We start from the raw sequence: 23,525 nt of genomic DNA, 5'->3' as shown, positions 1-23,525 counted from the left end.
GAGGTCTAGGTTGGATATTAGGAAACACTATTTCACTAGGAGGGTGGTGAAGCACTGGAATGGGTTACTTAGGGAGGTGGTGGAATCTCCATCCTCAGAAATTTTTAAGGCCCAGCTTGACAAAGCCCTGGCTGGGATGATTTAGTTGGGGTTGGTCCTGCTTTGTGCAGGGGGTTGGACTAGATGATCTCCTGAGGTCTCTTCCCAATCTTCTATGAGTCTATGTTACAGATGCACTGGGAAATGTTTGTTCACTTCAGGTGTTAGCTTCAGTTATGGGGCAGTGTTTGTTTCTGCTGCTATCTGTACTTCAGTTAACCTACTAGCCATAGGGCCAGCTTGAGACGCATGTTTAGCGTTCTAGTCTAAGTGCTTACATTTTGCAGTGCTGTACTCTGTCAGCAGCCCTTCCCAACATGCACCTATATCCTCCCTGTGACGTTGCACTCCATCTGTTTTATGGAAATATGCTTAAGAGTATGAATATGATGTAACTGAAATATGCTTTTGGCCAGGGGTCTCAAACTCAATTTACCTTACAGCCAGTGCCAGTCCTCAAATCCTCCCAGTGGGCCAATAATGTCACTGAAGATGGTGTTCAGAAAACGTTTATATTGCATTTTTTATTTTGAATTTCTTAGAAATAATAAAGCTGTCATACAACTTTATACAATTCTTCGCCTGCCAGAGAGTTTTTAGTGTTTGCCAGACACCTGGCAATGCTTCAGTTCTGTCAGTTTGTTGATGTTTGGCCTCAGTGACTGAGCAGTTGAAACCTTCAGGATTGCAGCAAGGTGAGCATCAGATAGTTGTGTTCGGTATTTTGACTTGTTTATAGTCATTGTGGAAAAAAATGATGCCGCCTCCATGGCTGACTCTGCCTGGCGACTAATGATGGTATTTCTGTCCCTCTCCCCCAGCCAATGGGAGCTGCGGGGGGCAGCGCCTGCAGCAAACATTGCGGGCAGTGTGGCTACATCGGTCTCTCCTCTGTGGGCCGTGGTGGGTAGGTTCTCGGGCCGCAGATGGCCCATGGGCTGGGACTTTGAGACCCCTGCTTTAGGCAAAAGGTCTCTTGTAAGGTATCATTATGAAGCTTATAATCTACTGAGTGTGTTCATCCTATTTGTATGCATGTGTCATTCTTTGTATCTGAAGCTAGAAATATGAAGTATAACTCTGAGGTTCTATTGTAATTATGTGAAGTGTGGGCCACTAATGGTGGATAGAATCTTGATGGCTCCCATTGACTAGGACAATTGGTTGTAAATGACTCTGTTTACTTGCAAACCTTGCTGGGTACATGTGGACCAGCCCTGGAAGAATGGAGGCTGGGGTCTCACAGGACATGTGAACATGTCACCTGATACTGGAATCCATCTGAAACCTAGTGCTTTTCCATTTAGAAGGAGGGGTGGGACCCAGAGCAACAGAAGATTCCCACCTTGTGCCTAAGCTATAAAAGGGGGTGGAACAGAACAAAGGGGACTGCCAGTCATGAGAGAGCCCATAGTTTCTACCTAAGATGTCTGCTGAAACTAACAAAGACCGTACCAAGGGAAAGGATTGGGCCCAGACTAGGAAGGAGTCTAGTCTGTGAAAGAAGCTTACTGGAACATCTCTGAGGGTGAGATTTTACCTGTAATCAGTTTCTTAATGTATTAGGCTTAGACTTGCATGTTTTTGCTTTATTTTGCTTGGTGACTTACTTTGTTCTGTCTGTTATTACTTGAAACCAATTAAATTCTACTTTTTATCCTTAATAAAATCACTTTTGTTTATTATTCAACCCAGAGTAAGTGATTAATACCTGGGGGAGCAAACAGCTGTGCATATCTCTCTATCAGTGTTATAAAGGGCGAACAATTTATGAGTTTACTCTGCATAAGCTTTATACTGAGTAAAATGGATTTATTTGGGGTTTGGATTCCATTGGGAGCTGGGTGTCTGGGTGCTGGAAATAGGTGACCTGCTGAGCAGTTTTTGGTTAAAGTCTGCAGCTTTGAGGGCCTGGACCAGACCTGGGTCTGTGTTGCAGCAGGCTAGCGTTTCTGGCTCAACATGGCAGTTCTGGAGTCCCAAGCTGGCAAGGAAAACGGGCTGGCTCAGAGGTAATCTCAGCACATCAGGTGACAGACCCAAGGGGTCTCTGTGACTGAGCCTGTCACAGTCCAATCTCAGCTGGCTTGCAATCATCCTTCCTTAGAAAGATAAAATCAGGTACCTATCTTCCTCTGGCCCCCCGCTTTGAGAAAGGCCCTAATACTGCATTCAGTAGATAAAGCCTCCCAGTGATGACAAATATCCCAGAGCCCCAGCTGCTAAATTACCCCCACCCCCAAATGTGCTATGAGACTTGGAGAAGTCTGCTTGTAATCTCTCCCTCCCTGAACATATTACTTCAACCAGGGCCTAGCAAAATCAAGGGCCAGCTCTGATTATCCGACTCTTATCAGCTGTTCTCAGCCTGCTATTGGAGTACGCCTCTTAAGTATACCCCCTGGTCTTTTGTCAAAGGGTTTGGCTGGAGGGCAGAGCCGTAACTAGGCATTTTAGTGCCTGGGGCGAGCAAGCATATTTGTGCCCCTTACCATTTTTTGGTAATTTTTTCATCCCATTCAGAGGCAACATAACTATAGATAGTGAGGGGAGGGGCACAATTTAAAGCAGGGGCCCATGACCACCACACAGCAGTTTTCAAACTGTGGGGCATGATCCCCAGGGGGTGTGGTGGAATGTTTGGCGGTGGGGGTTGAGTGGCAACGCCAGGCAGCTCGGGCCAGCCCTGCATGGCGGGAGTTGGTCAGGCCAGCCCTGTGCAGTGGGACTTGGGGGAGGGAACATCACCTCCACCTCCTGACTCGCCTTAGCCGGCCACCCAGCCTGTCTTGATTGGGGGGCACAACCAAAAATATGTGGGGGGGCCCACATGCCCCTATTTTCCCTTCCCCACACATTGCCTCGGATCCCATTTTTCTGCCCCCACAGCTTTGCGCCCTAGCCGGCTATCCTGCTTGCCCTGCCCTGGTTAGAGCCCTCCTGGGGTGTCACCAGCTGGGTCTCCATCAGGCCACAAGCAGGGGTTAGCCAGGTTGGTCTCCTGCACTGGTAGTGGTTGGGTTCAGCTAAGTGTTACAAACTGTGGCCATATAACTAGTCACAATAGTCATCAGTGAGAACTGAACCTGGGGGATCTTCAGCACTAGAAGCACAAGCATCTACCACTTTAGAAAAAATGTAACACCTTTAGCTGTGAGTAAGTAGTGGATGGCTACAGTCTCTGACACTAAGCAATGGAGGCAGATGTGATTGAACCGAGACCATATAAACATCTGAACATTTAGGTTGTTCTCTACTTCACCAGAGTGATACACTCATCTCAGAATAGATTGTGGGGCTTTGAAATGGTGGAAGCTATATACTCCAAGTCTTTCAGCACATGCTCCAACCTTTGCCTCATTGATCAAAGGAAACTGAAATAATACTTTCCCCCTCTCTAGCTCTTTCCTCCAAAGATTTCAGAGCACTTTACAAACATTACTTAATTAAGCCTCCCAACATCCCAGTAAGAAATAAAGGGAACAATTCAACCCCAAAATTCCTGAAGGCATTTTTGCATGTGGATGCAAGGAATTCAGGAAAGACGTGGTTAATGGGATGTGCAGGACTCTGTCTCCTGCTGTTCCTCTGGGGAGAGTCTGGCTGGGGTGGGCGCACTGCTTGAGCAATCTCCTTCACATCCAGAGATGATACCCGGGTCTTCCGCTCCTCTGCTTCTTTCTTGCTAGTCCCCGCCCCGCGCGCACTCGTTCCCGTCTGTCCTTCAGCACCGCCCATCGTCTGAGCCCTTCGCTTTCTCCCGTAGTTTGGGCCGGGCGTAACGCCGTAGGGCGGTTGCCATAGGGACTGGCAGCGCGGCCTGGCGCAGAGGCAGGCGGTGCCAGGCGCGGCCCGGCAGTTGCTCTGTGGTTGTTCGCAAGGGCCGGAGGCGGCGGCGGCGGCGCCGCGGGGTCACCATGTCGTTCCGCGATCTCAGGAGTGAGGAAATCTAGCTCGGGCCCCCAGGAGAGGGAGGGAGCCGCGACCGCATGGGGGACATTGCTCCTGGGGCCCAGGCGGGGGCCTGGTGCTGTGGGGACGTGGTGGTGGGGGTGGCCGGCGCGTCGTCCTTCTGCGGTGTCAGCGCTGCGCACACTTGCTGCCCCCCTCGTGCCATGGCTACCCACCCGTCGCCTCGCCATCCCCTCCCACCCGTCCCAACCCCACCCACGCCATCGCGTCGCCAGCCCCACCCTCACCGTCGCCACCCACCCGCCCCATCGCCACCCACCCGCATCTTCTCCTCGCCAGACCATCCTCATACACTCACCCCATCCCCTCGCCATCGCCACACACCTGCCCCATCACCACCCATGCCATCGCTACACACCTGTGCCATCGCCATGCCATTGCCATCCATCCATCCCATCGCCTCGCCATTGCCACACACCCGCCCCATCACCACCCACGCCATCACCACACCATCCTCCTACACTCACCCCATCCCCTCGCCATCACCATGCCATTGCCACACACCTGCCCCATCACCACCCACGCCATCACCACACCATCCTCCTACACTCACCCCATCCCCTCGCCATCACCATGCCATTGCCACACACCTGCCCCATCACCACCCATGCCATCGTCATGCCATCGCTACACACCTGTGCCATCACCATGCCATTGCCATCCATCCATCCCATCGCCTCGCCATTGCCACACACCCGCCCCATCACCACCCACGCCATCACCACACCATCCTCCTACACTCACCCCATCCCCTCGCCATCGCCACACACCTGCCCCATCACCACCCATGCCATCGCTACACACCTGTGCCATCGCCATGCCATTGCCATCCATCCATCCCATCGCCTCGCCATTGCCACACACCCGCCCCATCACCACCCACGCCATCACCACACCATCCTCCTACACTCACCCCATCCCCTCGCCATCACCATGCCATTGCCACACACCTGCCCCATCACCACCCATGCCATCGTCATGCCATCGCTACACACCTGTGCCATCGCCATGCCATTGCCATCCATCCATCCATCCCATCGCCTCGCCATTGCCACACACCCGCCCCATCACCACCCACGCCATCACCACACCATCCTCCTACACTCACCCCATCCCCTCGCCATCGCCTCGCTATTGCCACACACCTGCCCCATCACCACCCACGCCATCACCACACCATCCTCCTACACTCACCCCATCCCCTCGCCATCGCCTCGCTATTGCCACACACCTGCCCCATCACCACCCACGCCATCACCACACCATCCTCCTACACTCACCCCATCCCCTCGCCATCACCATGCCATTGCCACACACCTGCCCCATCACCACCCATGCCATCGTCATGCCATCGCTACACACCTGTGCCATCACCATGCCATTGCCATCCATCCATCCCATCGCCTCGCCATTGCCACACACCCGCCCCATCACCACCCACGCCATCACCACACCATCCTCCTACACTCACCCCATCCCCTCGCCATCGCCACACACCTGCCCCATCACCACCCATGCCATCGCTACACACCTGTGCCATCGCCATGCCATTGCCATCCATCCATCCCATCGCCTCGCCATTGCCACACACCCGCCCCATCACCACCCACGCCATCACCACACCATCCTCCTACACTCACCCCATCCCCTCGCCATCACCATGCCATTGCCACACACCTGCCCCATCACCACCCATGCCATCGTCATGCCATCGCTACACACCTGTGCCATCGCCATGCCATTGCCATCCATCCATCCATCCCATCGCCTCGCCATTGCCACACACCCGCCCCATCACCACCCACGCCATCACCACACCATCCTCCTACACTCACCCCATCCCCTCGCCATCGCCTCGCTATTGCCACACACCTGCCCCATCACCACCCACGCCATCACCACACCATCCTCCTACACTCACCCCATCCCCTCGCCATCGCCTCGCTATTGCCACACACCTGCCCCATCACCACCCACGCCATCACCACACCATCCTCCTACACTCACCCCATCCCCTCGCCATCACCATGCCATTGCCACACACCTGCCCCATCACCACCCATGCCATCGTCATGCCATCGCTACACACCTGTGCCATCACCATGCCATTGCCATCCATCCATCCCATCGCCTCGCCATTGCCACACACCCGCCCCATCACCACCCACGCCATCACCACACCATCCTCCTACACTCACCCCATCCCCTCGCCATCACCATGCCATTGCCACACACCTGCCCCATCACCACCCATGCCATCGTCATGCCATCGCTACACACCTGTGCCATCACCATGCCATTGCCATCCATCCATCCCATCGCCTCGCCATTGCCACACACCCGCCCCATCACCACCCACGCCATCACCACACCATCCTCCTACACTCACCCCATCCCCTCGCCATCGCCACACACCTGCCCCATCACCACCCATGCCATCGCTACACACCTGTGCCATCGCCATGCCATTGCCATCCATCCATCCCATCGCCTCGCCATTGCCACACACCCGCCCCATCACCACCCACGCCATCACCACACCATCCTCCTACACTCACCCCATCCCCTCGCCATCACCATGCCATTGCCACACACCTGCCCCATCACCACCCATGCCATCGTCATGCCATCGCTACACACCTGTGCCATCACCATGCCATTGCCATCCATCCATCCCATCGCCTCGCCATTGCCACACACCTGCCCCATCACCACCCACGCCACTGCCACACCATCCTTATACACCTGCTCCATCATCATGCCATCACCATCCACTCACCCCATTGCCATGCCATCGCTACACACCCACACCATTACCTCGCCATCACCATGCCAACACCAACTACCTGCCCCGTCGCCACTCATGACTGCCCACCAGCCATCATTATATCAGCACCACAAACCTGCAGTGCCCCATGCCATCATTATCCAGCTGTGCCATCACCACGCCATCGCCATACACCTGCATGGTCCACACCGTCGTTGTGTCCTTACCACACACTTGTGCCATCACCACATTGGTGTTATGCCAACTATCTCCACTGCATCATCCTGCCATTGCTGTACATCTATGCCATCACCATGTCATCATACTGCACCACCCCACACTGTCACCACACACCCACTCCATTGACACACACACACACACACATTATCACACAGTGTTATCATTCCTCATCATAGCTTCCTGATGTCATATTGCTCCATTATATTGTATCTTGCCGTCATCAGGCTAAAGCTCATCCCCACCTGATGCAGCATTCTCTTCTTGTCTAGTCTTGTTTTGCTGTATGTTGTGCCACGGCATACCATTGTGTGGCATTATTGTGCTCTCTCATGCCGTGATCGCATGACAGCCTGCTGTCACCACATAGTATCAACACAGTACATTTTGGCATCGCAGCACCTCGCCCACTGAATTGCAGCGTTCACAATATCATTCCTCTGTATTGCACTGTTATGGGGCGTATTCAGCTGGCATTGTGCTATCGTGCCATATCATAGGTTTATCACACACAGTTTTGTCTCATATCCTAATTCTGTCACATTCTGAGATCATCATGTGTCTTGCAGCATGAATATCTCACCTTGCTGCATCACAGTGACATCACACTGTTTACACTACTGCAACAAATTCTCATGTCAAAAAGTCACCACACCATAATTCTGCATCTGGCTGTGATGACATATTGTGGATTCTGTGTAGACTCCAGATATGCAGGATGTGTCACCCTGTGAAAATCAGATTGATCCTACAAAATATGGGACAGAAAATGAGTTCAAGCTGTTGTAGATACCCAGGTTGCAAAGGGTTTCTACTCATTCCCGGTATGTCTGGTATGATACTGATTTTCTCAGGACAGTGATCCCAGGTCTTGTGAGGGCTGCTTTGCAGATACCTGTAGGTCTCACTGTCAGTTTTGGTCCCATATTTCGATGAACCATTGTGTTGCTGTGGGTTTACATTATGATATTGCTGGTACATGACCTTTTGTATTTGCTGCTGTAATGTGCAGGAGTCTGGAGGAAACTTCTACCTCTTTCCCTTATTGGGCATTGAACAACTGGTCAGGTGCATTGTATTTGGTTTTTTAAACTTTTCTCTGAAACATCAGGTAATGGCCTCTATCGAAGGAAGGTATCAGCGTAGGTGGGCAAGTAGTTTGTTGTGTTATTGCAGTTCCTTCAGGTAAAGACTATGGTATGTCTTTCTTTAGAGATGCTCAATGCCATTTCTTAGGGCAACTGGGAGGGTTTGCTACAGGGCGATGAAAGGCTTCCTTCCTGTGGTTGAGCGCTCCATCCACAGAGGCTGGGAGAGCATTGTTGTTATACACGACAATGGGGATGTTTGAAATCCTTAGTTGATTTTATTTTAATATTTCAGTTATTAGGAACATTTCTCATTTAAAAGTCATCTTTTTTTGCTCGTTAAAGATAATTTCCTGGTAAATTGGTATTAACTTTTTTCCTTGATCACTTCATGAATTCTGTCTATTCTAGATTCACTCTAGCACAGTGTGTTTGTTGGTAACCATAAACAGTGCATTGTGGGACTTGAGCATCTTTGCTGACTATAGTGAAAAGAAAGAATTGTTTTTGTTGTTTGTCTTTCAGATTTTACTGAGATGATGAGGGCTCTGGGCTATCCCCGACTCATCTCTATGGAGAATTTCCGCACTCCAAACTTCATGCTGGTTTCAGAGATGCTTCTTTGGCTATGCAAAAGGTTGGTGCTTTATTTCAGTGCAAGAAAAAATGTCAACTCAGTCACTGGACCTGAAGTTAGAGAGCCATTTGAAGCTGATATTTTGGAGTGGAGTTGTACTGAGTGGCTTAAAGAGGAACTTGGTGCAATTGAAATTTAGTCATTTTGAGAGCTCTACTGTTCTGAGTGCCAGATAGGAACATATGGTAATTAAGTTGGCATTTTAAGTATCAAGCTTGTGGCTTCAGTGGTCTCTATGTGCCATGGATATAATAAACTAATTTTTCCAGAGGAAAATAATGTAGATAAAGGGTAAACTAAAGGAAAAGTACGAAAAATAAAGAGTGTATTCTCCTTGAGTCCCCTTCCTCATTCACCAGTGTGAATTTCCATATTCTTTAGATTCTGTAGCAAACATACGGCATGAGGCTTGCATTGCAGGAGCTAAAGTCAGGCAGTGGAGGACTAACTGAGACTACCTTCAAACTTAGTCTTCTCTAGAGGTATTCTTTGCAAAGTGAAGTATTCTTCTCCACCTCTCCCTTGGACTGAGTTCAGCCCCACTGGCTCTTTTAAAAACTATTCCTGCAGCTAAGGCTTTGCCCCATCTTTACAGAACAGGCTCATACTTTAAAAAGAAAACTGTTACTCTGAAACGTGTCAGAGGAGATCAATGTTTGAAACGTGCAGTAATGATTTTTCCTTAATATTTCATTCTGTTTCCTCTGACTTACTACATTGCCCACAATGAAAGGCAATGGAAGAAGGAACCCCTCAGGGAGCATGGGCCTGCTCTAGTATCATTTTACTATAGTTTTCCGTCAGTGTAATGCTATTGGTTTCAAACACTTGTGAAACTGCAATGGTGGATTAAGCTATATATGTGTGTGTGTGTGTGTGTGTGTATTTATAATACATTAATTATATCATCAATATCAAAAAGTACTAAAATGTTCTCTTTGTGTGTGTGTGTGTGTGTGTGTGTGTGTATGAAAAGAGAACATTTTCTTACTTTTTCAGTTAATGATACCTTACAATATTGCAATGGGCAGAAATTTAACAAAGATCATTTTTGCTGCTTGCTTACTTTTTGCATTTCACTTAGTTTATGGTTAGTTTCAAGCAATTTTAGCTTTCTGGCTATTGTGCACTAGCTCAGTGCTGCAATTTTTGGGCTGCAAGTATTGTAGGACTGTTTAAAACTAATAAAAAAGTTTTGATTAAAACATTTATATTAATATCAAGTCTTGTGAAGTCTTAACAATGCTTCCCCTTCCCCCTAAGTTTGGTTTTTAAATTACTTGCCTTTTTCCCTTCAAATTTAAAAACAGAAGTCACGAATTGTCTCTCCATTTCTCCAAGTTGTCTCCCATCTCTCTGAATTTAACAACTTCTCTCCAAGAGATGGCAAACAGAGCAGTGAAAAAGACATTTCATTACACAGAAAGGGATTGCTTTTCAAAAAAGTGTAAGCATATTCATCCAATTAAGCTGAACAGTATAAAGTGCTTTCACGTGTATATTATAAGGTGATTGGAAGTACTCTGCTTTTAAGTGAAGTGCCTCATTTACATCCCAGGCAGCTAGGAAACTAACCAAATTGTACCAGGTACCCAATAAACCAGCTTTCCCTGGTTCCAGGAGTCTTATAATTGTATTGTAAGGTAGAGAGGTTAATTTAGACTTCACTTATTTTGAATTTCAAATGAGATTTTAAAGTGGAGGTTCTGTCTGGATATTAATGATCCCATAGCACTTTCCATAAAAGTTAGGAAGTAGGGGATTTCCCTAGTTTCCTCTTCCCAGGTGTACTGGTATATAGTGTACTGTGGACCAGTTGGTTGGTGACCTCCCCTCCAGAGGTGGCTGTGTTATACTGGTGCTGTTTGTAAAGGGCTTTGGGATTCTCAAGATCAAAGGTGCTATAAAAATGTAAAATATTAATATATTATTAGTGAAGCAAGAAAGTTTATTTTAGGGATAATATTAACTGTAAATCAGGGCCCTGTGTTTTTCTCTGTTTTGTGGCTAGAGGCTTTGCTGCAGAACCCATCGATTGCTGTAAATATGCTCCAAAATCTAAACTGTCATGTATAACATTTTCTAGCCTTGCAAAGATTCAGTTTGGGTTATGTTTGGAAGTAATCTTCCTCATTCTGCTTAAAATGATAGCTCTGAGACCTCTCAACTGTCCTTGTTCATTTCCAAGGGGGTGTTTACTTTCATGATGATATTTTAAATGGCAATGTTGTTGTTTTATTAACCATTTCACTGCTAGTCATTTTAGCAGATTTCTGGAAGATTAGGGATGTTCAGTTAATCAAAGGCTTTTTTTTTTTTTTAAGTCCTAGTCAGATCTAATTAAGATTAGTTTGGTTTATCTGTGTGGCTTGCGATTTGAAAAACTGACACAGTACAGTAAATAATCTCTCATCAGAAATATTAAATTGATTTAAAGCCTGAATCCAAGCTTTGAAATTGATTTGGGTGAATCAGCTAGGTCTGGCTGTTCTTACAAACTAAGCCAAACGATAGCTTCAAAACCTGAATTTAACAACTTCTTTTGCAAAGATGGCTCAAGCTTTATGGCTCATGCAATTTTTATGACATTCTAATTTATACATTCCAGATCCTAGACACTGAACTACTGTTTCTCCACCTGCATCAGGGGCTGAAAATTTGGTTTGCAGGATCTTTATGATGTCTGAATTTGCCACATAAATGTATTGGCTTTTACCTGTTTAATACTTCATGCATGTTGCTTGTCTGACTCGATTAATGTTCCCATCTGTAGATATGAACCTCAGACTGATGTTCCTTCTGATGTTGAGACAGAGCAGGACCGGGTTTTCTTCATTAAGGCAGTAGCTCAGTTTATGGTGAGTCTGCTTAAGCAACCTCATTTGGGGTTTGATCCAAAGCCCACAGAAAAAATAATGAGAGCCAGAGGGAGAGATTTACTTGCAGTTGATATTTGACTAAATCTTAATTCAAGCGAAGGCCCTGATCCTACAAAAACTTAAACACGGGTTTAACTTTTACATGATGTTAGTAGCCCCATTGCAGTCACTGGATGAAACTCAATGGAAGTGTTGCTATTGACATGAATGAGGCCAGCCAATGACTTGGATGGGATGGCTCACATCACGTAAAATTAAACATATGAGTAAGTCTTGGTAGTATTGGAGTTTTAACAACTGCTTAGCTTTAAGCTCATAAAGCAATATTCATGTGCAACCTCCTGTCCATTTTTCACACTTGAAAAAGCTAACGTGCAAAAATCAAGTTTTCTTAACAAAAATGACAAAGTGGATTTTCGGATGCGCTCAGTAACAAATATGGCCATCTCTCTCCTAACATTTTATGCCTGTTTTTGTAGTAGGGTAACAACTTACATATCAAGAAAATAAGAGAACTCTGTGAAAAACACAAGGCGTAATGATTTTTTAGTTATGGTCTAAAATCAATATTTGTGTCCCAGTGTGTAATCCTGTTTTTCTTTATTGCCTGAATGCATACTTCTTATCAGATCAAATGCTTTGTGTTACTGCTTTTTGGATACAGATTGAAGGATATTAGACACTAAATAGGGGTTGTCTTTTAAAATATAAGATGCGCAGCCACTCTGTATAAGGACTGTACTGGCGTAACTGGACCAAATGATATTTTTAACGTAGGGTTCTCCCCTGAATTCATGGAATTCTAGAGGACCTGCCTGCCAAGCAATGTGCCTTGATCTTTTATTTGTCAGTAGATTTGGAGGTTTTCAATGGTACTTATCACCACAGTGTCTGAGTGTCTCATAAACATTTTGGGTGGTTCTGCAGGTGACCTTTATGCTACGGCACAATCTCTCTTCCCTGCTTTACTTCAGCAGAGTTTCCCTCTTTCCTTGTTGGGATCATACATCTTTCATTCAATTATGTTGTTGAAAGTGGATTGTAATGAGCATAAGCAGTGAACAGTACCACCAGCAGTACAGTATAAAGACAGTAGCAACAGTGTGTTGTATTTGGTCTGGAAAAAACCCAACACCGGCAGGCCAGGTAAAAAGTTGCCATCTGAATTGCTCCCTTTTCCTCGCTTTCTACACCCTCCATGGATGCATGACATTACTTCTCGTTTTATTTTCCTTGCTGCTTGACTTGTTCTCAGGCATAAGACAGAGCTATTTTAGTTCTAGTGTATTTTTTTCATAGTGTTTTTTAGCGTTTTTTTTTATTTTGTTTTTTTTATTCCTTACCAGACATTCTGGGAGGAAGGTGTCTGCTGTAAATCATAATTCGGATTTAACTCTGGATTCAACTTCTAGATAATAACTCTGGAAGAATTAGATATTTTTTTTAATAAATCAAATGGATAATGTTGTAAGCATCTTTTCTGATTTTTATTTATTTAAATTTTTACAGTTGTGGAAAATTGTGAGGGGGTCTGGCAGTAAGGGGGTAAGACGATAGTTATTCAATGAAAGTAGATGTTGAGATTCAAAAAGGTAAATCATCATAACCATTAAACCACAAGCTGTCAATATCACATGTCAAAATACAAAGTCAATATCCTTAAATCAAACATTCATAAGTTTTCAAGCAGCATTTTTCTTGCTTTGCCTATCTTCCTGCTTTTATTGGGGGATGGGGTGCGCACGCATTTGTGTATGTGTACGCTGAAGAGGAGCTCTGTGTAAGCCTGAAAGCTTGTCTCTTTCACCAATAGAAGATATTACCTCACCCACCTTGTCTTTATAGACATTTGCTGATAAATATCTAAACCTTCCAAGCCTAATCATAATGAGGAGTTTTGCAAAGTGATTATGCAAGAATTCTGGGGCAGATGCTTGGTCTTGCATCCCTTTTGAACAGGAATGGACACTCCTGCTTTGTTGTGGTAGGAGCATCAGGGCACCAGTAAGCAGAGTTGCTGACTGAAAAACATACAGGGGGAAGTTGAGGGCATTATGAAAAGGTACCAATGAAGGTATAAGTGAGATGTTGAGGGGCCCCCTTCTGTAGTCAGTTAATATTTGTGTTTAGTTACCCTCTCCTCCCGTCTGCCTTTCTCTGCAGTATATTAAAGTCGTGCCATGTATTCTGTCTGTTTTAGTTTGGAGAACAGGGTCATTCACAAAGCTCTCTGCAATGGGCTCACTGAGAAGTTCAAAGTAGTTTTTTTTTTTTTTTATTGTCTGAAGAGAGTGCAGAAGTGGTGTGAAGCCTTTACCCCTCCCGCCTACCAGGCTACACTTCCTATGCTGGGCCTTCTGTGATTCAGCACAGAATTGGACAGTATTAGGTTAGCTAGTCCATTTCCTCACACTCACCCAGGAGCAAAATTCCACAAACTACAGCTCATACCACAGACTACTCTGCAGTTTCAGTCTGGAGCACTGAACCATGGTTATGTCATGCAGCAATGAAGGAGAGTTTCAGCAAAGTGAATTTTGACCAGCTGTTCCAGCGCAACATTGAACTAAATAAGTGAGCTAAGTCTGAATGTTTAGAGCTTGGCCTTTCACTCAGTGGGGCTTGGTAAAAATGTGTTTCTGGGCTAAGGGGCGTGAACCACGTGTTGATCACCAGTGGCTGCTACTGTCTGTAGATATGGTGTTGGATGTCCTTAGCAGGAAATTGTGCTGGAGGTAAACATATTGAGAGAGTTGGAAGGAGTGTTATACAGGAAAATGAGTTGTACTTCACAAAGATGCTCAGATTCTTAGGCCTGGATGGTGAGTTTTTGACTTGAGAAGGTTATCAGCCTGATCTCTCTTTATGAATAGCTGTCAGATTAAAACTGTTTTGTGGGGCTCTAATTTTGAAGCTTTTTGAAATATGAAGTGACCATAAAGCCAGGTTTTGCCCATAGATTACATATGGACAAGGCTATGTTTTAGTCATGGGTATTTTTAGTAAAAGTCATGGGCAGGTCATGGGCAGTAAACAAAAATTCACGGCCCGTGACCTGTCCGTGACTTGTACTATATACCCCTGACTAAATCTTGGGAGAGTAGAAGGGGGGGCCTGGGAGTGCTGCAGGTGGTGGGGAATGGCCCGGGGGTGCCACAGGTGCTCGGGGGAGCAGCCTGGGACTCCTGCTGGGGTGGGGAGGCAGTGGTGCGTGGCCCGGGACTGCTGCTGGTGCTGGGGGAGGGGTTGGCATGGCTGGCAGGTTCCCTACCTGGCTCCTTAAGGCTCCCCGGAAGCGGCGACATGTACCTCCCTTAGCTCCTAGGTGGAGGTGCGGCAATATAGCTCCATGTGTTGCCTCTGCCCCGAGTGCCAGCTCCGCAGCTCCCATTGGTTGGGAACCACTGAGCTGGCGCTCAGGTCAGAGGCAGTGTGCGGAGTCATCTGGCTGCGCCTCCACCTAGGAGCTAAGAGAGGGACATGTTGCCTCTTCCAGGGAGCCCCCTGAGGTAAGCACCGCCCAGAGCCCTCACCTCCTCCTGCGCCCCAATCCCCAGCCCTGAGCCCCTTCCCACATCCAAACTCCTGCTGCTGCTGGGGGACGGGGACACGGTGGCCCAAGAGTGCCCCAGCAGCGGTTGGTGCGGCTGGCCCAGCTGCTGCAGAAATCATGGAGGTCCTGGAATCTCATGGAATCCGTGACTTCCATGATCTCTGTGACAAACTTGCAGCCTTACATATGGATAATTAGTTCTCAGTTCTTAATTCTACTGAGCGCAGATGTGTAACCTTTCCATATCTTACAGTTCTAATCCCTGGGGCATCATTAGAGGTGAAGAACAACCACAGATCCAGCAGTTTTAAGTTTCTTTTCTGAGCCTAATACAATTTGGAAAGAGAAGTGTGAAATCAGAAATCATTTTAATAATATGCTTTTCAGACCATTCTTCATATTGGTGTATCCCTAAAGGCTTTACAGAATAGTACAGTTATGGGATGAAAGAAGAGTGGCTAAATTACCCCATGGCTAAAAGTCTGCAATTAATTTTACAGGGTAATAGAGGAATTACTGCGATTCTTCAGTAAACAAACTCTCAGCTCAGATGTTTCCTCTGCTTCTTAGAATGGGAAGGACTTGAAGATGTTTCTTCAGTAATTCCTGTTGTCCATGGGACACACAGTTATCTTCAGGAATAGCTAATAACCTGTAGCATCTATAATTAGATAGAAGATTTATATGGAGACAAATGTACCTAATTCCATTAAAGAAGAATATCAGAAATCATTAATCCTCATTAAAATGTAACTAGAGCAAATCCTTTCCAGACTAAGCAGAATATCTGTATGATTTCTCTGTTGTGGTGTTTGATTACATTCTACTTTATTTAAATTCTGTTAGTGTTTCTATTCTATACCCATACTCTTCTAACTTGTTAATTCAGCCTTTCCATCTGGGCTAATAGTTTTTTTAAAAAAATCCCGCTGTTTGCAATCCTCTGCCATATGGGGGAATCTGACTTCAGCTCTTCATTGTGGTCCATGTTTCTCAGCCTTTTGAGCTAGTAGTGAATGACTAGAGTATCTCTAGTGACTATGTCTGTAGGTTGCGTCGACAATATTGACTCTGCCTGAAGAGATCCAAACCATTAAATGGAGAGTCAATGAGATATAGGAAAATTGATGCTTTTGATTTAAACAATATTCTATTCTATGTTTGTCATTTAAACAGAGCATAGTGGTGCCAATGCACAAACAGGCTGAAGAGACCATCTTTTTTTAACTTGCCATAAGTTGACTTACACATTAAGGCCTGGAGGAGGCCTGCCTGGAGAAAAATAATGTTTTGGCCTCACATAGTTTTGCTCTGTGTGTCTCCATTGCCCTGCACTTTAAGAAAGTGAATCCTTCCCTCCACTCTCATCTCCACATGCGGTAGAAGACTCAAATCCAACCACAAAGATGTGGACCCATTTTGCAGAAGGGAGGACAAATGTGGGGAGCCCACGCAATAGTTTTCACCATTTGTGTAGCACCGTTCCATCCATCTTAGTGCACATGGGGGCTTTGGAGTATGCAGATCCACTAGCTCACCTGAATCCCTGGGGTGGGAGGTTTTTAGCAACTGCAGTAATGTCAGTGAAGCAGCACCACTGCTGCTTTGTGGCTTGGAGGAAGAATATTCTGTGTCCCCAGCCTGTGAACCTGTTTGTTAGGGCTTTGTACTGAGTCCAAAATTTGGCCCAAAAAGAATATGAAAGCACATTTTAAAAGCCTAACCCAATCTCTTGTCTATCGACCCCACTTTGTGGTGGTTTTAGTTCTTCTTTTGTCTTAATTGCATGTGGCTTAAATTAAACACATATGGTAAGTTCTCAGAATAAATGGAGATGGTTTTGTAATGGTGCTGTGAAGACATTTTTATGCCTTTTTTAAACTAGTGGATCAGGAAAAGATGTTGATCTGTTTGCAGATGATTTTGTTATGTCAGTCATGTGTTTTCCTGTCCACATGCGCTGAGAATGTGTGGGTGTGTGTATGTGTGAGAGAGAGAGAACAGTCGCCAAGTGGAAAATACGTTTTTTCCTTTTACTAGACATTGATTTTCCCCCCTTGTGTTTTAAATGAACTGAAATTGGAATTCCCATCCATAGCAATGCTCTTTGTAATGTGGTGCTCTAGCTTCCCTTGTGGAACAGGTGTTAAAGGGCACTGTCAACTTAATAATCACACTTCTGTCTGAAAATTTTATACCTGCTGTTCATAGAATAGAATCATAGAATATCAGGGTTGGAAGGGACCTCAGGAGGTCATCTAGTCCAACCCCCTGCTCAAAGGGTTGTGATGATTAACTCCTAAGATTCCTTCAACTGAAAGAAACTGAAGGGAAAAACGTCAAGGTTTTTTTGCTTTTCTTACTGGTGCATTTGAGGATACTCTGTGACCAGTGATTTTTTGCTACTCTAATTGGTGAGCACCCAAAATTGAAGGCCCTAAAAATCCTTCTCGAAACCTTGGTCTCATTTGTCAGTCATTTTCTCAGTTTCCCTTGCAAAATTAGTCTGTCAGTTTCCTCTCTTGTTTTTGTGGGCCTTTCACACAGTAACAGGGTGAGGGAAACATTTACAAAAATAAAGAAATCTGATTGCAAAGCCACAAAATTGGCAGGACACTCAAGCAGGTCTGGGGCCTGAAAATGCTTTTTAAAAAATTGACTAGATTTGAAGTTGATGCTCTTCCTTTAAGAGCTGGGGCAGAGTGCAAACACTGGATTCAATCCAGCAATCCATTCCCAGGAAAAAATCCCTTTTCTTTCAAAGAGCATTTTGCCTGAGTAAGGATTGTGCAGTCAAGCCTGGTATAGGTCCAACTAAAACTGTAGCACTTTAAAAAAATTGGAAATAAAATGTTAAGTTAAAAAAATAAAATAAATATTTGAACAATTTCTTACTTGTTGCCAATTGGATTTTACCTGTGGTAGATCCAATTTGGATATAAAAATCACATAAAAGATTGGTACATGCTTCAGCACACCTAGCTTAGGGCCTAATGGTGAAAGTGAAGTTTAATACGCATGGATGCGTGTTAGGCTTGGATAGGAAACCTCTTTCTACTACCTAGTATTCTTAAAGGAGGTAAATTTTGATAGCAGGTCAGATGCAAAGAGAGAAGAATCTTAAGCCATCTAGCTATTTATAGTTTGTTAACTTTTATTTCTGGGGAGGAACAAAGTTTTAGCCAATTATGTTGAGTTCGCAAGAGTGAATGGCAGTTTTAATTGTTGTTTTGCACCAACTCTTCCTGTCTGTGAGTCTGTAACGTCAGCCCAGAGGAAATTCCAATAATTAAGTATATCTCCTTCTCTGTGCCACTGGAGTGCTGTTTCCCAAGGCGTTTTGAAATAAATATCAAAGGTATATACATCCATTATTTGAATCTTGTATGTATATCTGTGCATGTGGTGGGGTAGAGGAGAAAGGGAAACAAATTATTCCCTCTTTTGATATTAATAAATTTAAGAGAAACTGTCAATCTGAAAAAAAATGTTGGAAGAAGAGACAGTTTATTAGAGTAATTGATCTAATTACAGTAATGCACTGAGACTGAAATTCATCTCCATGCAGAGGGTCAGCACCAGGCCCATGCACTTAAGTACCAATTAAGTTTACAGGAGATGTAAGTGGTAAATAGGATTTTTGCTGGCCCTCTGCACAGGGGTGACTTTCACCCTGAGAGAATTAGTGGATGGTTTGAGCTTTTTCATTTATATAAGTGCCCAGAAATGTTATGACTCTCAAAAGGTGTGTGTATGTCATCCTTGTTCAAAAAATCCCTTGTTCCTGAGCTGAAAATTTTAGTTATGTATAGACAAACATGATGATTCCAAAATAAGTACTTTTAGGAAAATGTTTGACTCGGGAATTGACAATCTGTTGTCTATAATGGACTGAAATATTTCTTTGTGTCTTCTTCCAATAGGCTACCAAAGCTCATATAAAGCTCAACACAAAGAAGCTTTACCAAGCAGACGGCTATGCAGTGAAGGAGCTGTTAAAAATAACTTCTGTGCTTTACAATGCCATGAAAACCAAAGGAATGGAGACCACCTCAGTGTCCGAGGAAGAAAGCACCAAATTCAAGTTTGACCTTGGTTCAAAAGTAAGGAAAGTAAAGATTCTTTTTTTTTTTTTTTTTTTTGTAGTCATGGAAACCAAATTCATTTGCCTCATAAGCGTACGCACAGAATGTATGCATTAGTACGTTCTTTTCAAACTCTCCCTTCCTAAATTTACCTGCTGTGACACATTTGGTCCCCATCTAATCCCAAGAAAAACTTGGCTCATAATGGTATTGAAGTTTAGTACAGAATTGGTCATCTCTGCTTTGGAGCAGGACTGGAATAGTAGGGAACGTGGCAGGGCAGAATTGAGATGATTTGGTATAATTGTGTTAGAGAAGCATGGGGAGTACTCACTGCAATATGGGCCTGAACTAGTGCCCATTGAAGTCAATCAGAGTCTTTCCCTTGAATTTATTGTGCAGTGCTTCAGGACCTATAGAAGCATTTAAAATAGAAATTGCTCCACAAATACCACGGAAAAACAGAACACAGATACTCTCTGAATAGTCCTATCAGTTATTTGTTCATTATGCAGGAATAATACTTTTCTTTTAAAAGTGGCAATGATTATGGCTACATTAATGTGTCAGGTGACATTATAGAATTTTCTTTAAGAAACTTCTCCCTTTCTTGGAGTAAGAGCCTGTTGCATGCTTCCTGTGTTAGTGTTGTAATAATAGAGCAAATTTGTAGGCCCAAACTTTAAAAGTGAATGAAAGTTTATAAAATGTCATGATAGCCTACAACAACAAATGTTCATGGGAAAAGGTGAATAAGTGAGACAGACTGAATTAGTCCAAAAAAGACCTATTAATGTAACTCCAGGACTATTAAAATCAGGCCTGGTAAACAAGAGAAGCATGGGACTGGAAATCCATTAACACAGATTGGTGTGTTGCAAATTAGGCCTAATAGGTGGACAAAATAATGAGAGGATGGGCTATTCCACCTGTCACTCCCTTTTGGGGTCTCTAAAAGAAAAGACTTCGGGGGGGAAAATCAAGAAGAAGCTGTCTGCCAACAGTGGCTACAGTGAGCTTTCACCTCCCCTCTCTTGGTGCCTTGTGAGCTTTACCATCATGGCTGTCACCTCCCATCTCTTGGCACCCCAGGATCTACCATAACGCTGTTGGGCCTTTGTTGGCCTGATCCTGAGGGATGTCCTGACCAGACTGGGTCAGAGAGAGGGACCCAGATGATGTAGTCACCTCTGCCAACTTTAGCTAAATCCCAAATACCACCTGGGATGTGAGTCTTTATCACCTTCCCCCCTTTGTGTGTCTGTTTCCTTCCCACCCTTATTTCTTTTCTTTCCTATCTCTCTCCTTTTGCCTACTGTTTAATAAGAGTCTGGCTTAGCCAGCCAAGACTGCATCTTTTGCAGCATTGTTGTGAGTCTGGGATTAAAAAGGCAGATAAAAGTAATGCCCTCAACCACCTGAATTAGGTCTTGGAGCAGCTGATACAGCTGTGTGCTGTGTCTGTTTACTTTCCAGCAGTGAGACTGCAAGTTAAAGTCAACCCCAGAGAAGGAAAGTGCATTTTCTGTCTTTGCTGTTCTCTTTCATCTTTTGTGTGTGTTTGTCTTTATTCCTTTTAGAAATGGGGTTGGATTTTAACTACAAGAACTCAAGCTCATCTTAACTTTTTCTTTTCCCCAAAAAGGACAACTATTATCCTTAATAACAACAAAAGACTGTCAAATGGAGGGTGGGGACGGTTCCTTGTGAAAGCTCCCTCTAGCTAGAAGGAAAGGGAACAAGGAGTGTTCTTAAAATGAAAGCCTTACTTAATGCATTACATTTACATTTTAAATGATTTAACCTCTTTTCTCTTCTTTTCTTTCTTTAAGGTTACAATATTTTTAACAGTGATACTAACCAGGCTGAGGTCTCTATATACCGAACCTTGTTTAAATTGTTCAGTTTGGGACAGTGAGAGCATCATGTTTACACCTTTGACTCTATGGGTCCATATAGTCCATCAAAATTAATACTATGTAGGTGCTTTTTGAAAACGGGAAATCAAATGAAACATTATTAGTATAAAGAAAAGGAGTACTTGTGGCACCTTAGAGACTAACAAATTTATTTGAGCATAAGCTTTCATGAGCTCCAGCTCACTTCATCGGATGCATTCACTGAATGCAGCTGCAGCTCACTTCTTTCAGCAGCGTGTAGCGTACATTCCCTTGTATCCCCCCAGAATGAGTATAAATAGGTGTAGCCTGTCAGGAATGGTGCAGACTGAAGGATGTGATTATCTACGTGAGTACATATCCTACATGGCTCTCTGCTCACCCAAGCCATGCTTCCCCCTCTACGCTACTGTTTTTAGCTATGTAGTGTCTCCCTGCTGCTGGAGCCCTTCCCCACCATAGGGAAAGACTCTTGGAGCAGGAGGGTAGTGGAGAAAGACTGCCAGCTCCCCATTGCTGGAGCCCTTTCTCCCACAGGGAAAGACTCTGGCAGGCAGGAATGATTCCACCAGTTCCCAGCTGCTGGAGTCTTCTCCTGCCACAAGGAGGGAAAGGGAAAGGCTCTGGCAGTAGGGGAGTAGTCTGGAAAGGCTCTGCCAGGTTCCGGCTTTTCCCTGCGGTGTGTAATTACACATACCCCACATGCTGCCGCTAATGTTGTGTAGTGTAGACAGGGCCGTCCTTACCCATACGCAAAGTACGCAGCTGCATAGGGCACCAGGAAATTTGGGGCACCAAATTTTCTGGTGCCCTGTGCAGCTGCGTGCTTCTCCAGACCCTGCTCCAGCTCTTCCCCATGGCCACAGCCCCGCCTCTTCCCACCCCTGCTTTGCCCCAGCCCCATCCCAACTCCCCTGAGGACTCCAGGAGCACTCCTGCACTCACTGGTAAGTAGAGAGACCTGGCCCCAGCCTGCTCTGCTCTCCTGGCTCCCAGCCACGCTGCCAGCGAGTGCTGGGGGGCGGTTTCCCCCTCCCCCAAGCATGGGAACCAGGGGAGCAGAGCAGGCTGGGGTCGGGTCACTCTCCGTCCCGCAGGAAGTGGCCAGCCCCCCTCCCTCCCATCCCCCATGGAGGCCTGGGGCCAGCCCGCCTGCTTTCCCCCGTAGTGGCCTGGGGCGGGGCCCCACACAGCCCCCTGTGGAGGCCTGGGGCCAGTCTCCCCTCTCCCCACTCCATGGAGGCCTGGGGCAGGGCCTCACACAGACCCTCTGTGAAGGCCTGGGGCCAGCCACCACACATGGAGGGCTGGGGCCCCACACAGCTCCCCTGCGGCGGGGCTGTGTAGGGCAACAAAATAGCTAGGGACGGCCCTGAGTGTAGATGTAGCATGGGAGAGATTCAGGCACCGTGCTGGTCACACATACGGTTTTAATTTTAAAAGGGACAAAGCCTGTCACAAATTTTCTTTGTGAGGGCAAAGAGACTCTTCCATTGTTTGATTTTTTTTTTTATGCTGTTCTTCTAGATTGCTGATTTGAAGGCAGCCAGGCAGCTTGCTTCTGAAATCACATCCAGAGGAGCATCTCTGTATGATTTACTTGGCAAAGAGGTGGAGTTGAGGGTAAGTATGCTCTGCAGACAGGGAACTCAGATTCACCATATGCTGCAAATGTAGAGAGAGAAACAAGTATGAATGAGCGATTTCAACAGCTGCAATGAATACATCAGATGTAGATTCTGTGTGTGAGTGGAGCGAGGTCATATGGGTTACCCAGCTTCTCATTCATATTATTACTTGTAATAAGCCCAAGAGAATAATGGTTTGCCAGTTTGTGTTTACAAAACATTTCAGTTCACCTCTAAAGAGCTGCTTGAGAGCTTAAATGAGTAACAGTGTGTACGTATACTTTGTCATGTTCTTGTACCAAATGTGGACTGGCTGCAGAGCTTGCTTATACATACCGGATGTGTTCATCCTAAGATTCTTTAATGCTCTGCCAGGTATGTCTCAGGTTCATTTAAATAAGATATTTTACATGAAGTGCCACCTAATATAATACAGTTTAGCGTTCCATTACATCTGCCACTTAAAGCTCTACATTCCTACCATTTGCAATATTTACATTATCATGCTGTCTTTGAGGTTCAGTATTTATCAGTCTGCTAAGAGTCTCTGAATTGTACTGGTTTCCTAATCACATGGCCCAAAGTATGACAACTTGGTCATCAGGCTGTATATTAGTTGCAATAACTGGCTGTGGTCAGTCCAGAATCTTTGAGTCGTCATCTTGTTCTGCATCTGCCATCT

The 23,525-nt window shown here is 45.4% G+C and overlaps 1 protein-coding gene across 4 annotated transcripts in view; it reads left to right on the top strand.

Annotated features, from left to right (window-relative positions):
• The first annotated feature begins 3,893 nt into the window (after positions 1-3,893).
• CLUAP1 (clusterin associated protein 1) overlaps positions 3,894-23,525 on the top strand; it is a 167,073-nt gene continuing 147,441 nt past the window's right edge. For 2 of the 4 annotated variants that reach the window (XR_012161187.1, XM_073362812.1), the window contains exons 1-5: positions 3,894-4,038; positions 8,689-8,800; positions 11,574-11,658; positions 19,156-19,335; positions 22,743-22,838. Coding sequence is in view for 3 of the 4 variants with exons in the window: in XM_073362812.1 (XP_073218913.1) it covers positions 4,017-4,038; positions 8,689-8,800; positions 11,574-11,658; positions 19,156-19,335; positions 22,743-22,838 (495 nt within the window). In the remaining variant the exon portion in view is untranslated. The remainder of the gene's footprint in view (positions 4,039-8,688; positions 8,801-11,573; positions 11,659-19,155; positions 19,336-22,742; positions 22,839-23,525) is intronic. The other 2 variants (XM_073362811.1, XM_073362813.1) reach the window with 2 other exon arrangements.

This window comes from Lepidochelys kempii, chromosome 10, assembly GCF_965140265.1.
Source record: "Lepidochelys kempii isolate rLepKem1 chromosome 10, rLepKem1.hap2, whole genome shotgun sequence".
Taxonomy (NCBI): Eukaryota; Metazoa; Chordata; order Testudines; family Cheloniidae; genus Lepidochelys; species Lepidochelys kempii.
This window is presented reverse-complemented; position numbering and strand designations above follow the sequence as displayed.